The 16,976-nt window shown below is 42.9% G+C and overlaps 1 protein-coding gene across 2 annotated transcripts in view; it reads right to left on the reverse strand.

The window, feature by feature from the left end:
• The window catches only part of LOC149869207 (ethanolaminephosphotransferase 1-like), an 85,779-nt gene that overhangs the window by 34,234 nt on the left and 34,569 nt on the right, over positions 1–16,976 (reverse strand). Inside the window, exons 4-6 of one of the 2 annotated variants that reach the window (XM_090039930.1) lie at positions 14,356–14,430; positions 11,045–11,313; positions 794–902 (exon numbers count right to left, since the gene is read on the reverse strand). In XM_090039930.1, coding sequence (XP_089896056.1) covers positions 794–902; positions 11,045–11,313; positions 14,356–14,430 — 453 coding nt within the window. The remainder of the gene's footprint in view (positions 1–793; positions 903–11,044; positions 11,314–14,355; positions 14,431–16,976) is intronic. The other variant, XM_090039931.1, reaches the window with a different exon arrangement.

Genomic DNA, 16,976 nt, shown 5'->3' on the forward strand with positions numbered 1-16,976 from the left:
GGTTCAGGCTGGACATCAGGAGGCACTACTTCACAGTCGGCAGCTAGGAGCTGGAACCAACTTCCAAGGGAAGTGCTGCTCGCTTCTACCCTGGGGGTCTTCAAACGGAGGCTAGACAGCCACCTAGCTGGGGTCATTTGACCCCAGCATCCTTTCCTATCCATGGCAGGGTGTCGGACTTGATGATCTGCTCAGGTCCCTTCCTCCCTATGAAACTATTAAATAATACCATGGAGAAGGAGGAAGTGAAATGTATCAATTGTGTTCCACAAGCATTTTATATAACACAAATTTAAAATCCAAATAGCTTGCTGATCAGACTTACAGTTTGTCAATTAACATTTTTTTAAAATAAGAAATAACCATATTTCTCCTCTCTCAACATGATTTGGACCAGTAATAGCTATTGCACCATGGATTAAAGCATTATGCTTATGCTATCTATGTAAGTCATCTTTTACTTGTGTGCCATTAGCTACGCTTGAATTTTTGGAAGGTCAGACAATCAGAAGCACCAGCATTTTGATGGACCTAAAGATCCTCAGTTCATCAGCTGTGAATTAGTAAGCATCAGAAGGAAGGAATGCAAAGAGGAAAATTTTGGAGAAAGTTTCCCATTTCCTTGTAGTAGATTTTCTAAATTATACCACTATTGACCTTATAAAGACAATTCTAAATACATGCCTTTTTTGTAGTGGCTGAGAAGTATTAATGCAAGGAAAAAAAGCAATAAATATGTTATAAAATAGGTTATGAAAAAAGAGTATTTGTTTTCACAACTTTGGAGACTTACCAACAACCAAGGGTATCAATATATCTACAATGTAATAACCAAACAGGATAGGCCTGTGCCAGATTTCTACTCCAGCAGCAGCAGTCAGCAGATACAGTACTATTTGTACCTATGGGACAAGATAAAGCTGTTTTAATCTTCTACTTATAAAGGCAAATTAAAATGCATAAAAATTTACTTACTCTATTTTTGCACAAATATAAGACTCAATACATGTTTTGCTCCTGCTTTCTCCCCACACACTAGGCCTTACAATCCAGTACAATACTTATATATGGAATTTCCAAAGCAGACACTAAACAAATACAAAATTACGCTATATGAAATGCAACTGTAAATGACCCTGCTTGTACCCATATGCAGATTTTCAAATCTGATTAAGAGTTCATTCTGGGAATTTTTACCTAACCTAAATATACCAAAGTAACTTGAGGGGAAAAAAAGAGATCATGTTAAAACCTTACTCCCACACCCCACATCCTCCCAAAAAAGAGAAACAAAAAAAGTAGACAAAAGTCTTTGCTGTAAAGACTTATTGAGTGCGTCTACACAGCAGAACACAATCTCATGTAAAAGCACCGATTTAGCTTAGTCACATTAGCAGAGTGCTACATCTAAGCTTAAGTAGTCCTACAAGTAGCACTGGCATATACTGTCATACAGCTTGGTAAAATTTGTACTGTACTGTTCCTTAGTATACAAGCATATAAAACACTCATGTTTTATAGAAAGGTTAATTTATAGTGTAGAAGAGGAAGAAGAAGGTTAGCTGTCATTAACAATAAAAGCAGTCATGTATTTAACATATGACACCTGACCCTATGTGGATCAGATCTCACTTGTGTAATGGCAATGTGTCTGTAAATTGTACACTCCAATCCAGTGATTCTCATCCTGTTTAGTCTCAGTGGGTACATCTACATGTTGCCTTATGGTGATGTAGCAATCACGTAGGGTCTATAGATGATCATTAGCTATATCGCCATAGCAGCATGCTCCCTGCTTATAGTGTGCCATAGGGAAATTTAAGTGTGTACTGCCCATACATACAGTACAGGCAGTTACTGCACTGTATTTTAGTACTTCAAAAAGATGTGCCCAGTGATGTATGCTGGGGCCATAGCTGGGGGACAGGGAGAAAGGGATGCAACAGTCAGGGGACCCCCCTGCTCAAGTTAGGCCAAGTTTTAGGCGCTCAAGAAGCTCCTCATTTGGTGGGCAACTAAGAAGTCTGAGAGCCTGGGCTTCTAGCAACAACTTGGACAGGTTGCTGAGAAACGGAAGAAGTGAGCACTTAGACAGGAAGCCAGAGAGATTTCAGACTCAGATGTACCTGCTTTGGTTGAAAATTCATGGAAATGTTCCTGCTGAACATTGTAGTTTCAACAGTTTAGCATTTTCTTACCAGCTCTATTGTATTTGCACCATCACTCCACCCCTAGTCCTCCAGAGCATTTGATCATGCTAGAGCCCAGCATTACAGCTGAAGCTGAATTTTTCCTGTGATGCCTATCATTCTTGACTGTTCAGGCAGAAATAAAAATGGTGATTGGGACTGACTGAACAAGAAGACTGGGACTGGGAACTAGAAAGAACAGGAGAGATTTAAACTGGGAAAAGAGATGATGACTTGGGAGAAATAAAGAAAAAGGTGAAACTGGGGTCCAGTTAACTGTGGGAGAAAAACCAATACAAGACAGGGAACTAGAGAAGTTGGAACACTAGGACTAGGAAAAAGTGAGGAGATGAGGTGCAGAGACAGAGTTACTAAGACACTGGCGCATGGGAGAGAACTTGGACTGACTGGCCAAAGAAAGCAGGACAAGAAGCCAGGAAGAAAGGAGACTGAGGCAAAGAATCAGGAAATTTATGTGATGGAGACTGTGTGTGGATGAAGAGTACAGAGATGGAGATGAGGAATGGGGAAGAAGGATTTGGCCTTCAAAAGAATTTGGGAAGCTATCCGTAAAGCACAACTGGCAATCTGAGGTAATGGGAACTAAGATTTCACCTGACATGGGATCCTAAACAGACAAGAATCCAGACATCAGGTTAAGTAAATAAAAGAGGAACCTCTGTATAGTGTCTTATTGTAGCAAAAATGTATGTCTGACAATGTGCACACTACATCACTGACTGAAATAGCCCCAAGAACAGTAAGGCTATTCTTCAGATACTCACCGGGAATTTCCATTGACTGGGAATTAGGTACTACACTTGCAGAATATACAAAGGATTAAGTTCACTGTGTTATTTTACAGCAGCTGTCCATGAAAAATACTCTACTGTTCTTCACATTTCTGGAGCAGCATGTTTTTAATAAATTAAAGCTAAGATCCCAGGCTCATCTAAATCAACTGCATAACCCTCTTTAACTTTGGTAGGGTTAAAGTTTAGTTTGGGGCAAGGGGGTTTGCTATAAACCCTATACCATTTCTGGAGCAGAAATCTAAATAAGGATCTGCTCCTTATTTCGATTTCCTTCTCCACATACAAAATGTTGAAAACTGGCTGCCATGGTACTTCTAAGGAGGAATTCAAATGTGTGATAGTTCAAATGAAAAAATAGGTTTCAAAAGTTGGTTTGAAAAAATAAATTAAAAAATAGGTACCCTCATCACCTTGCAAAAAGTGAAATTTCAAGGATTCTAAATCCATTTATATGTTGATAATCTGGCATATAATATCAACAAAAAGCTTCCATCTATTTGAATAAATTCCAATAGGAAAGATAACGTCTACATTCGTAAAACTTCAGATTACTTGGCACCCTTGTTAGTTTTGTATGTGTATGTCAAGATAATAAACAGTAGAGAATACATAATATCTGGGCAGTACTCCTGTGTGGAAAGGAAAGGAAGGTATTTATATATTATTCAATTCAAGGTGCTGGTTTTAACCTATTAGGCCATAAACCCCATAAAGTTTTAACCCTATAAGGCCATTAGGGACCACCTTTTGCCTTCGGTTCCATCACATGATATAATGCAATGCTTCCCAAACTTTTCCTCAGTATGACCCCCATTTATGGCCCCATTTCCTCAGCATGGCCTCTCACTCCCAAGCCACAGTCCCAGTTTAATATATAATAATTTTATATATTAAAATTCCACATACTTGTTTGTACAGAGCTGCACAAGTACAATTATATGTGTGTATATAATGTAATATATGTGTGTGTGTGTATATTTTGCAAGGTGATATATGTGTGTGTATAATATGTGTGTGTGTGTGTGTATAATGTTTGAAATTTCCAATGAACACACTTCAATTTTATATATGTTTGTATGTTTTCCATAAAAGGTACTTGTATTTTTAGCCTTCTCTCCATCTCTCTTCAAGGGGTTTCCCATGTCAATGGCTATTTGAATTATTTTGTGCCAAAATTATGTTTGGTACCACCATACTCTTCTCTTGCTGTAGCTGCCTTTTTGAATCTGCAGAGGAGTAAATATAATAGAACTCTGTCTTTACTGGGCAAATAAATACCATTAAGGTAGAGTCTCTCTCTCAGTACTAAATGTTTTTATTTAATTATCTAGCTACTTATCAGAATCAGTTTTCTCTGATTAAAAAATTGTGAATTCTCTGATTAACGCCCCCACCACAATCTGCATTTTGATTAAAATGAAATACCACTATATATGTGTGTGTTATAGATATGCATGTATGTATTAGTTTAACATGATTTTTTTTTTTTTATTTACAATTTTAAAGCAATTTGGAAGCTTATCAGTGACTCAATCACCATAATAAAATAAATTGTAAATACCTATCAATTTTGGCATTTGATTTTGGTTTTTTTATCATGGAAAATCATAAGTCATGCCCCCTCTGCTCCCCAGGACACAAATCCAGATGTGGCTGTCCCCCTCCCCTGCTTTGTGGCACTAAGCAGCCCTGATATGCTGAAGCCCTGCCCAGGCAATTGCCCCTGATTCCCAAGTCACAGCCCTGCTGGTGCCCCTCACTCCCCACCCACAGCCCCCTGTGTCCTGCAGGTACCCTTCATTCCCCACCCACTCCCCCATGTCAAGGCAGAGTGGGTCAGGGAAGCTCAGTGCCAACCCTGCACTGCTGTGGCAAGGTGCCTCCTGCCTGCCCAGTAGCAGCAAAGAGCACAACTCTTGGCTGCCACTCCTCTGGGCAGGCAGAGGCCATCTTGCCACGGCAGTGCAGGGCTTGCAGGGCTTGCAATCTCCCTCCCCCTACCAGACTTACCTGCAGCGAACTGCTCTCCAGGCTGCCTGGCGTCCATGTGCATGTGTATGTGCACGGCACCCCCTATCTGACTGCCCTCCTCCCACTCCCCCCATCTCCCTGCAGGCTCGAACTCTGCCAGGCTGCAAGGGGAAACCCACAGTTTCCCATATTTTTCTCTTTTAAAGGAGGAAATCTGGGTTTTACCGTGTTTTTTGTGGCAAATAGAAAACCCAGATCCCTGGTCATGAAGTCTGCAACTTTATCAAATCAAGACAGCTTGACATACCGCTGGCCAACTCAGCCATGTACTGCACTGAATTACTGGCATAGTGAACTACTTGAACTAGTTCAAACCTCCACATCCTTCAGCTTCAACCAATGCACAATACTATGCACCACTTTCTGGTGTACCAGGTATACTATACCTAATATACTTAATATATGGCCTTTGCCTTAATGCCACCCACCTCAACCCACCTTCACTCTAAATAACATTAACAGAAATTTAGATCTATATGATTTTCATCTGGACATGGAAGTTACTAAGGCACTGTCAAGTAAAGGTACAATGGTATATAATGCATGATCCCTAGGGCTGGGGGATCATGGGAGCCACAAACCCCCGGGCCTAGGGGTTTTATACACTCCCCAAGCCTGAGAGATCATAGCAGCCACAATCCCTCAGCCCTGAGGGTTTGGGGCAGAGTTGGTATCTTCTGGGGCTGAGAGTCTCCCAGCCCCATCAACTGAAGGGGCTCCAAGCCACAGGGGAGAGCTGGCTACATGTGCAAATGAAAGCTCAATAACAGTCACGTATAAAGTTAGTACATATTTTCACGGTCTAACTTTATAGCCAGTGGGAGCTTTTTATGGCATAATAGCTACTTTGCACATGTACCTGGTCTTAAAATGACTGCACGATTAACCAGTTAATTGTGTGATACCTGTAACATGTAAAGGGTGGCCTAAAGAAAATGAATAAAAATTAAAACAGAGGTGAATTAACTCCAGCTATGGAGCCATGGACAGAGAGGTGAAGCTTGACAAATACAGTTGTACTTGCACAGTTGTATACAAACAAGCAGATGGGTCATTTGAAAGCCTGAGAGATGACAGGCTCTGCAGTAAAAGGTAAGCATTTGAAAATCTGGGAAATTTGGTTCCAACTCTTCTGGAAGTAATTCAGTGTTGATGTGTCACGTTTGCAACTTTTTGAAATTGAGGCAACCTGACTTGTTATAAATCAACTCATTTATGTGCCCCTAGCATGAGGGGCAAATAGAAACAAGAATACTGTATTCTTGTCTCTGCTCGCATCTTGGATCTGAGTTTATTAAAGCTCTTTACAGACTGCTGAATTAAACCCGTGAGGTAGGGAAGTATTACCATTTTTATTTTACTAATGGGGAAACTGAGGTACTAAGAGCAGGGAAAGTAGTTGTCGCTAGATCAGCTAATTCCTACTCCTATGCTTTTAACATTTATATTTTGTTCCTAATGGATCCTCTTGATCAGGTATTATTTTTTTTTACATTGGATCAATAAGTCATCAATAAGACTCAAGAAGTCTATGGGCCAATGAGAGGCAAAGTGCTGCTCGACCTGGTACTGGCTACGGGGGACGACCTAATCAGTGACCTAGTGATCAATGGGAAGCTGGGTGACAGCGACCACGAGCTGATCACCTTCACCATCCACCGTAAAGCTGGCAAGTCAGTCAGCAACACAGAAGTCCCTGACTTCAGAAAAGCCGACTTTGACAAGCTCAAGAGGCTTGTCAGTCAGGCCCTTAGGGACCATGACCCCAGAGAGATGGGAGTTCAGGAAGAGTGGTTGCTTCTCAAGGAAGCGATCCTCAATGCACAAGCTAAATCTATTCCAACACAGAGGAAAGGCAGCAAGAAGGCACAGCAGCCCCCCTGGCTCTCCAGGGACCTAGCAGACCTCCTACGGCTAAAAAGGAAAGCCTACAAAGGATGGAGGAAGGGATTCACCTCCAAGGAGGATTATTCTGCACTGGTTCGGTCCTGCACGGAGCAAACCAGGAAAGCCAAGGCTGCAACTGAACTCCAACTAGCTTCAAACATCAAGGACAACAAAACGTCCTTTTTCAGATATGTGGGGAGCCGGAGGAAAAGCGAGGGCAACGTTGGACCCCTGCTAAACCAAATGGGGCAACTGACGCCCAGGAAAAAGCCAATCTATTAAATAGGTACTTTGCGTCAGTCTTTCATCAGTCCCATGGGACGCCCATGCCTGCTATGGGACAGGGAGATCCGGGTGATGGGGATCCCCTACCCTCCATCAATGCTGACCTCGTGAAAGAACACCTTGAGAAGCTGGATACCTTCAAGTCAGCCGGCCCTGACAATCTGCACCCCAGGGTACTCAAGGAGCTGGTGAGCATCATAGCCCAGCCCCTGGCATGGATCTTTGAAAACTCCTGGTGCTCTGGTGTAGTGCCCGAAGACTGGAAGAAGGCCAATGTGGTGCTGATCTTCAAGAAAGGGAGGAGAGTGGATCCGGCTAACTACAGGCCCATTAGCCTGACTTCTATCCTGGGGAAGATCTTAGAAAAGTTTATTAAGGAGGCCATCATTCATGGACTGGCCCAAGCTAACATCCTAAGGGATAGCCAGCATGGGTTTGTTGCAGGTAGGTTTTGTTTGACCAATCTCATTTCCTTCTACGACCAGGTGACCTATCACCTGGACCAGGGAGAAGAGATTGATGTCATATATCTTGACTTCAAAAAAGCTTTTGATCTGGTATCCCATGATCACCTCTTGGCCAAACTGCCCAGTTGTGGCCTTGGCTCCACCATGATCTGCTGGCTGGGAAACTGGCTCCGTGGTCGGACCCAGAGGGTTGTAATCGATGGCAGTCACTCATCGTGGTGCCCTGTGACCAGTGGGGTCCCTCAAGGCTCTGTCCTTGGACCCATACTGTTCAACATCTTCATTAATGATGTGGACATTGGAGTCAGGAGTGGACTGGCCAAGTTCGCCGATGACACCAAACTTTGGGGCAAAGCATCCATGCCAGAAGATAGGCGGGTGATCCAGGCTGACCTGGACAAGCTCAGCAAATGGGCGGACGAGAACCTCATGGTGTTTAACACTGATAAATGCAAGGTTCTCCACCTTGGGAGGAAAAACCTGCAGCATCCTTATAGGCTCGGCAGTGCTACACTGGATAGCACTACAGAAGAAAGAGACTTGGTGGGCATCATTGACCACAAGATGAACATGAGCCTGCAATGCGATGCTGCGGCTAGTAAAGCAACCAAAACGCTGGCTTGCATCCATAGATGCTTCTCGAGCAAATCCCGGGACGTCATTCTCCCCTTGTACTCGGCCTTGGTGAGGCCGCAGCTGGAGTACTGCGTCCAGTTTTGGGCTCCACAATTCAAAAAGGATGTGGAGAAGCTTGAGAGTCCAGAGGAGAGCCACGCGCATGATCAGAGGTCAGAAAAACAGATCTTATGATGATAGGCTGAGAGACATGGGACTCTTTAGCCTGGAAAAGCGTAGGCTCAGGGGTGATCTGATGGCCACCTATAAGTTTATCAAGGGTGACCACCAGGATCTGGGGGAACGTTTGTTCACCAGAGTGCCCCAAGGGATGACTAGGTCGAATGGTCATAAACTCCTGCAAGACCGTTTCAGGCTGGACATAAGGAAGAATTTCTTTACTGTCCAAGCCCCCAAGGTCTGGAACAGTCTGCCAGCGGAGGTGGTTCAACCACCTACATTGAACACCTTCAAGAGTAAACTGGATGCTTATCTTGCTGGGATCCTATGACCCCAGCTGACTTCCTGCCCTTTGGGCAGGGGGCTGGACTCGATGATCTCCCGAGGTCCCTTCCAACCCTGATGTCTATGAAATCTATGAATAATGAACAGCTTTCTGTGTATTTATATTCATATTTTGAACTATAATAGCTGAAGCATTCTTTACCCAACTATATCTGTCTGATCTGTCTGCATAAGCCTTGATGAAAAGCCTTAATCAGAGCTAGCTGAGTCTTGGAAATTCCAGATGTCAGGAAATCAAATTTTGCCAAGTTCTTTGCTGCTGTTTAGTAATGAGCAGCATGGAACTGGCAAAAATCATCTAAATTTCAGTCACCAACTGTTAAGACTTCCAAGATTCATGAGTTAACAGCAGCCCTGCCATGCAAACTGTCCTACCTCATTTCATAGGCTTCAAGACTTCTAAGCTAACTGACTGACCTGGTCATCTCATTTCCAAATGCCTGGCTCCACAGACTTCAATAGTTTGGCAACACAAGAAGCCAGCTAGCCTAGGGCACCAGAAGCCCAGACCCATAGCTGTTCATGGAGTGGGGCTTCCCAGGAGTTCTGGACCCTGGAAGCCCTGGGTCCCCAACACTGGCCGGTTTGGATGGTCAGGCAGCACAGACTGTGGAAACATATAATCCAGCTGAGTTGGTAGGAAGACAGGCAAGTTTCTATCAGAACTCCCTATAGTTCTATGATAGCTCATTAAAACAAATAAGTTTCTGTAAAACATTTTATTTTGGGGGGAAAAATGATGTTTTGTTGGAAAGTTTCTAAACTACTCCAGGCCTAAATTATGATGATGATTTTATGGCCATCAAGGTGTTACCTAGGATCTGGTTCCTGAAAGAGTTCTACTTAGAGGTTGGTTACCATATTGACTCAAATTTAAAATGACCTCCCCCACCACACACCAATAATTAGATGTTATATGTGGAAACATTTTTAATTTGTTATACTTTTCCAGGTATAGAATTTAATTATTTGAGAGGTGTCTTGAATTCATCCCCCATCCCCCTGCTATGGCACAGAAAGCAGTGGCTGGTGGTTCAGGTGCCTGGTGGGATCAGATGACCCCCTTGCCTTCTGCCCCCCCCCCAATTCTTGCCTTTGCAGCCTTCCTGCCCCCCTCACCAGCACTCTCCCACCCCAGATCACCATGGCCTTTGCCCCTCCTCTCCCACTTCCCACAGTCTCTGCCCCTTCCCCTCATCCCCCTTACTGTCTTCCTTCTGGGCTTCCTTCTCTCCTGGAGCACAGCACATGGGAGCATAGCCCCTGCCAGCCATGCAGCAGTGTTGGCACTAATGATTGGCCAGGCAGGAAACAGAGTTTCCAGGTACTCTGCACCCAGGAGGCAGTCCAGCCTCAGCCAGAGCTGAGTTGTGCCTAACAGTAAGCAGGGAAAAGCTGGAGTGGGGGAGCAGAAACTGCAGAGGGCCAGTGGAAGAGTGGGCAGGAGGCTGCTGTGGGTCTGACCCTGGCCCCGACCTGAGCTCATGACCAGTCAGAGCTGCAGCAGCCATTTGCCCTTCCCCCCCGACTCCACTTTGTACACAAATCTGAGATGAGGTCTTTCCCCCATCAGTCAGCATGGGGGGTACGCTAACTGATGGGGGAAAGACCTCATCTTAGATTTGAGTAGATACAGTAATAAGTGGAAGATGCTATTTGGCAATACTTCTCAAAGACAGACATTATAAAGCTACTTACCCTTGAGTTTTTTTCAAGGGTAAAAACACTTGGTAGAATTGTATGTGCTAATACAGTGTCATTTACATCCTCATGTGATGTTAAATTTGATGGAACAGAGGAAATGAGGGTTCTGGTGATTTTATAGTAAAGATTATAGCTTTTTAATAAATGTTACTTGTCCGAATTCATGTAATGCACTAAAGACTTATGCTGGTGAGGTAACTGCTACATTTACAATTTTAGGCAATGCCATAATTTTAGTGAATGTCACAAAGCAAATATAACTGAATGGCATCCTCATTTATGGCATCTGACTTTTATATTTGCTGTAGGCATTCTTTTTCCTATATGGCAATGAAACTCTTAATACTGATGATTTGATTAAGCATATCTCTTCCTTGAACAAATATTTCTTCTGTGCTTCTAGATTTATGTTATTTCTTATTCAAATTCTTGGCCAAATACATTTGCCCTGAGCAATATTTTTCTCTTTGTTGTAGCACTGTTAAAACACTAACAGTATTAAAAACAAGAATTATTAAATACTTACCACTTGGCTTATGTCATATCCCCAAGGAAGAAAAAGAACTCCTGTGTTATATTTTTCCCAGTGTGAAACCATAAAGTTCAGCAAGCCAATGCTTAATGAGAGAAACATTTTATGTAGGAGAAAACCAGTTTGCTCATTACCACGTGAGCAAAGTGAAAAAAAATTGAAGATGAAGATGGAAGTAGCCCAGCTATCCAACCCATGGTCAAATAACTCCCCCAAGGGGGTGCTGCACTGAGTCCTTCGAGCATGTTTCCCATCTATGGAGTCTGGAAAGGGGAAGAAAAGAAAGAAAAAAATTAAAGGCATGACCAAAAACAACCATTTTTCTCAGGTTTTTAACTACTGTATGTATGGAAGAAAGTGTATAGAGCTTAAAGGTGATCACTTACATTGTGAGAATCCTGTCTCCCAAAGGCTTCCCTGATATTCTCTCTCCATCTACTGTTTACAGTAGAACTATACAGATTTACATTGGGTGAGAAGCTGACATGGTTTCTAATTCACCCACTATTGTGTAATGTCCTTTCTGACCTCTGACTCAAGGGTCTTGTCTTAGTCTACTTCCTAAAATGGTGTGGGTAGAGCCAATGGACTTACATATTTGAAATTAGGAAATGTACAAGTATTTGCAGGATCAGGGCCATAGAAAAGAATGAGCTGAAGAAAAGCTTACAGATAAGTGGCTATTATCATGAGTTAGAAAATAACATAAGTATTTTTTTAATATTGCTTGAGTGTTACTTAAAGATTCTGTAGCTAATCTTAATAATTAACTAGTGACAGTGTCTTAGCCTAATTGCATTATACAAGCAATAATTTTAATTCCACCACCTCTACTTACAACTAATTAAAAGGACACAGAAACTGTAGGTTGCATATTACTTACTTCCATGCGTTACTGAGCAGTATTATACATACTGTTGCATTTATGCTTTAGCAGTCTAGACTAGAAAATTGTGGGACCTCATTTTACACTTCATAGGTTTTAGACATCTAACTGGTATTGTTACTACTTCAGTACTCAAAGAGGTGTTAAAAGCTGGGAGGTATACTCCATTAATATGAGACAAGAAACAAGTTTCCTAGATTGGTTTCATACTGTCAAAAAATAAATAATCTCATTAAACTGTTCTGTCTTCATCATCCTGAACAAAATTCCTTTCTCAATACTGTAAATGAAATCATCTAGGGATTCATGCATAAGACAGTGCTGCGTGCAAACTAGTAATTGAAGTTGCCAATATCAAGGAAAAATATTTATTCTTTAAAATATGCTTCTAGAATACAATCAACAGACATATTTGCCTTCCTAGTACTTGAATAAACACAACTGAGCCAACTACTTTAAAAATTGTCTAACCTATATTCAAATTGTGTAATTTTGGATGAAAGACACTTTTTCAAGGAGAGGGATAAAAATATTGGTCCCTTAGTGTATTATTATTTAGTCATGTTTGCCACACATGAATAGCCAAGTTAGGCTAGTAAATTGTGCAGATCATACTTCCTTATTTGTTTTCCTCTGGAGGACTGTTTTGGCTATAGGACTTAGGTCTCCAATGCTTTCATAGACTTCATCTAATAATAAAAGACTAGAAAATAAATAGAGAAATGGCATAATGCATAAGCAAAAATCAGATCTTAACAGACCATTTGTGAGTCTTACATAAGGATCTACCAAATCTTTCAGCAAAATAAAAAAAATGGTAGTTTCAGTGTCAATTTGCAAGGACATATCACAATCATTTTATATATTTAATGGAAGATGTATATAGTCCACAAACATTTATATTATCTGTGTGTGTGTGTGTGTGTGTGTGTGTGCGTATACATTTCCATTACCCTAGTTAAGTCTTATATTTTGATTTTGGATTTAATAAACCTTGACTTGTCTTAAAGTTTACATGACATTTAAAAAGCAAAGCCTGCGTGTCTTATTCTAAGGAACAAAGTGAAAAATAAGCACTGTCCTTACAAAAGCAAGTGCAAAGAGTCAAGGAGTTTGAAGGAAATGAGTATCATTTTTAAAAAATGTACAAGATTTGCATTGTGTATCATAAGTAAATAGGGTTCTTTATAGCCTTCCAATGGGAAATCTTTAGCTGCACAGAGTTTATTCTGTGATTAAATATTATTTCAGATTAAGATTCAGACTACAGATGTAAAACAATTCCATATGTATCAATTCATCATGGCTTTGACTGCCACCATTGCATCCTTATCCTTTTAAGGATTCGTCGTCAGAGGCCCAACTGGCCAATAACATACTCTGTTTTATAAGACTGAGCAGCAAAATTTCCAGTTAGATTTCCAGGGTTTCATACAGTTTGGAGGTCACACATGTACCTCGGAATCTACCTCAGCATCGAATTCCTAATTATGAAAAATCAGTCACTTCATTAGACTCACTAAGGATGCAGAAGAAATGAGGATCATGTAATAAACAGCTACGTCTGCTTATGATTTGAAAGGCTTTAGCCATCAGAAATCAACTTCAAGTGATCATAATGCCAATGCCTTACCATGCCAGAGAAAAAATAAGCCTTGAAGAGAAATTTAGTTTCTCCTGGGAGAGTCGCTGATCTCCCAGGAGAAACCACAATTGTACAGATGTTCAGACTTTTTCTCCCAAAATAAAAATGGCTGCTCCAGGACAAAAATAACCTGGGCACAACCAGGGTTAAATCACTTCCAGGAGAGTTTCTCCTGGGAAAGCACATGTCTGTACATGATGACAACACAGGCTGACCATGAGCCATCTGGGTTAGCCAATCAGAGCTTACCTATGCACTGCTCTGATATGTTGCAACGCAGACTAAGGCAGCCTGTGGAGCATGCTAAGATGTGTGCACAGCTCTGCCACCCCCCTCTTCCATCCCACCTCTGGCTGCACAGTGTCAACACTGCAAGCTCTTTACTAGTCAAGGCCTCAACATTTCAATGTCTGTACACCTGACTCCGGGTCAGTCTTACTACCATGAGAACAAACCTGGGAGAATTCTAGATTATTTTAATGTGTGTATGAGCCATAATCTTAATCATTATATTTACAAGAGCATCACAGAAGCAGTATAGGCAAACCCAAGATTACACTACTATTAAGAAAAGTTTAAAAAATTCTATTGTATTTTTTAAATTAGGTTTCAATGGTCTTTAAGTTTCAGTATATTATCAAACAACTGAAAAGCAATGTTTTGCGAGCAGGCCAAAATTTCTTTACAATCTATTTTGATTTAATATCAACGTAGGCATTATTATTTAAAACTATATGTAAGCTTCATATATGTAAGTTTTCCATCATACTTTACCTAAAGTATAAGCACAAAAGGTGGCAAAAGCACTAAATAGCCACACCCATGTTGGAATACTCCCAGGACTGGTACCTGAAAGAAACTGGAGGTGAGAGGTGGGAATAACAGGGGTTATAAATACAGAAATCCACCTAAAAGGTACATGTGTGCATGTACAAGCTATGACTAATTAGTTCATTAGGTAAATAAAATTAAAGCAAGAAAATTTTGTGAACTGAAAACAACAGGCACTTTCAGTGATCCATATTAGTTACACCTAATTGATTTCAATCATATAGTGCTTAGAGGGGCAAAATATTTACAGGTGCATTCACATTTTTAATATCAAAAGCAATATACAGCAGATTTTTCCAGCTTAAGTGACTATATAATTGCATGAGGTAATAGTGATAACAAGCAAAATTCTTTGTTCATGTCCTGTGCAGACTAAATTATAACTACTTACTCTGAAAACTAATTACTGTAATAACTAGAAAAACTAATTGGTTGTTGTTTGTGCAGTACTCTGAATCCATAGAATATTACATAATTTTCAAAAAATATTTTAATAATATCCGTGTTAGTTTTGTACATTAGTTTCCTTTTATTTCTGGAAACCAAGAGACTGGAAATGAACCTGAAAAAATAAAAAATATGAATTGGATAGAAGCACAAAGATGACTGCAAAACTACTGCATTTTTATCTTTGCGTACTTAGAGAAATAGGTCACTGCCGCCAAGAGCTTGCAAACCAATGAGGCAGTAGCATAGGGGTGGGCAATTATTTTGGCTGGAGGGCCACTTAATGAGTTTGGTAAACTGTTGAGGGCCCCAAGGGTAGTCCCACCTTTTGACAGGTGGCCCACCCCCTGGTCATCATCTTGGGACTGGAAATCCTGTCCCTGACCCCTGACCTTTGCCACCGGAAGTCTAATCCCTTGCCCCCAGAAGTACTCTTTTTGGGAGGGTTGCCATCTGAACAAGAAAAAAAAAATCATATACTAAAAGTCAAACATTAATGTATTTTAATTTTATTGCAAAAAATAAGAACCCTTGTTGGGAGCAGCGGGGGTGGGGGCAGCTCCCACTACTGCACACACCCCAACCCGCACCCAACCACAGTTGTACAGGGCCTGCCTGTCCCCCAGCTTAAGCCCCACTCCCTCCCTCACTGCTGTGTGTGGGCGGGGGTGGGGCAGATCGATGCCCCAGTGGTGAGGGAGGAAGTGGGGTACAGGTAGGAGGAGGGACTGGGGTGAGTGGGGCCCCAGCTGAGCCAGGCCTGATGGTGCGACAGGTGCAGCCTGGGTAGATCATTCAGAGGCACAGGGGGAGGGGAGGGAGCTCCTGCCACTGTGCACACCCCAGAAGAAGTCTGGGGCCATGTGTCCCTAATCTGTGCACAGAGCAAAGGCAGCTGCTGCTGTGTGCTGCACTTTGCTCCTGGTTGCAGCTGCCCCAGGAGAAGTGCGATGCTACGTGCCTGCTGTCACTGCGCAAAGCCATACCCTCTACCCTCCCGGTGGTGGGATGCACATGATATCATGCAGGTCTCAGGGTAGCAGGGCTCAAAGACCAGCATGCAGTGGCAGCTGCCTCCACCCTGCATGCAGATTGGGGTGGGGGGAACATGCCCCCCAGGCCTCCATTTGTCCCACTGCCCAACTGGAGCCCCACTCACCCCAGCCCCTGCTCCTGCCTGTGCCCTTCTCCCTCCCTCACCAGTGGGGTCTTGATCTGCCCTCTCCATGCCCCTTTCCCTTCCCTCTACCCTTCCCACACAGATTTGCCTGCTGGAGGGAGGGATGCACACATGCACCCAAATAATTTTTTCATCTTTTGCCTATGCAAGGAGGAGCTGCTGGAGGCTGAGGAAGCCGAGCAGGTCCCCTGGCAGCTGCAGCAGTGGGAACAGTAGTCCCACCCAGAAGCTGCATGTTGTCTGGGCTGGGCCCTTCTGCATACCAGGATGGGAGTGAGGTGCATGGGCTAGGTGGGATACAATTAATTGGTGGGTGCCTGCAGGCCAGATGGAATTCCCTGGTTGGGTCAGATCTGGCCCATTGGCCATATATTGCCTGCCCCTGCAATAGCAACTTTCAACCCTTATGCCACGGGGAGAAACCAACGGGAAAACCCTGAGGAGCCCAAGGGGAACACGGGGAGCAGGAGGTGGTTGGGGAAAGAAAAGAAAAAAAGAGAGAAGCAAACAGAAAGATTCTTACCTTTAGCCAGAACCACGGCAAAGCCAGAAATGGGGGTGGGACCTGAGCAGCTTGTTAGCCACGTTTTTATAAAGTTGCGGCCAGCTGATAACAGCAACTGCAGGAGCCGGCTGGGGGAGTTAAAAGGAGCTGTGGAGCGCTGGAGGGGGAATCTCTCCTGGAGTCCCCTCGGAGGGGAGGAGCGTGGGGGTTTGCATCCTGCAGCCCCGGAGGAGAGAGCAAGACCCTGCAGAAGGACAGCACCGCTGGCAATGAGGCAGGAGGTGAGAGGGCAGAGCAGAGACTCGGAGACAGAAGGGAGCAGGAGAGGTTTGAGACCCGGAGTTTCCCAGAAAGGGTCAGGAGGGTCAGCAGAAGCCAGAACGCTGGATCAGGTGGGACCGTAGAGAGCTCGGACAGCCCCACGGAGGTACC

This window comes from Crocodylus siamensis, chromosome 3 (assembly GCF_052110815.1).
Source record: "Crocodylus siamensis isolate JL-2025a chromosome 3, ASM5211081v1, whole genome shotgun sequence".
NCBI classification, from domain to species: domain Eukaryota; kingdom Metazoa; phylum Chordata; order Crocodylia; family Crocodylidae; genus Crocodylus; species Crocodylus siamensis.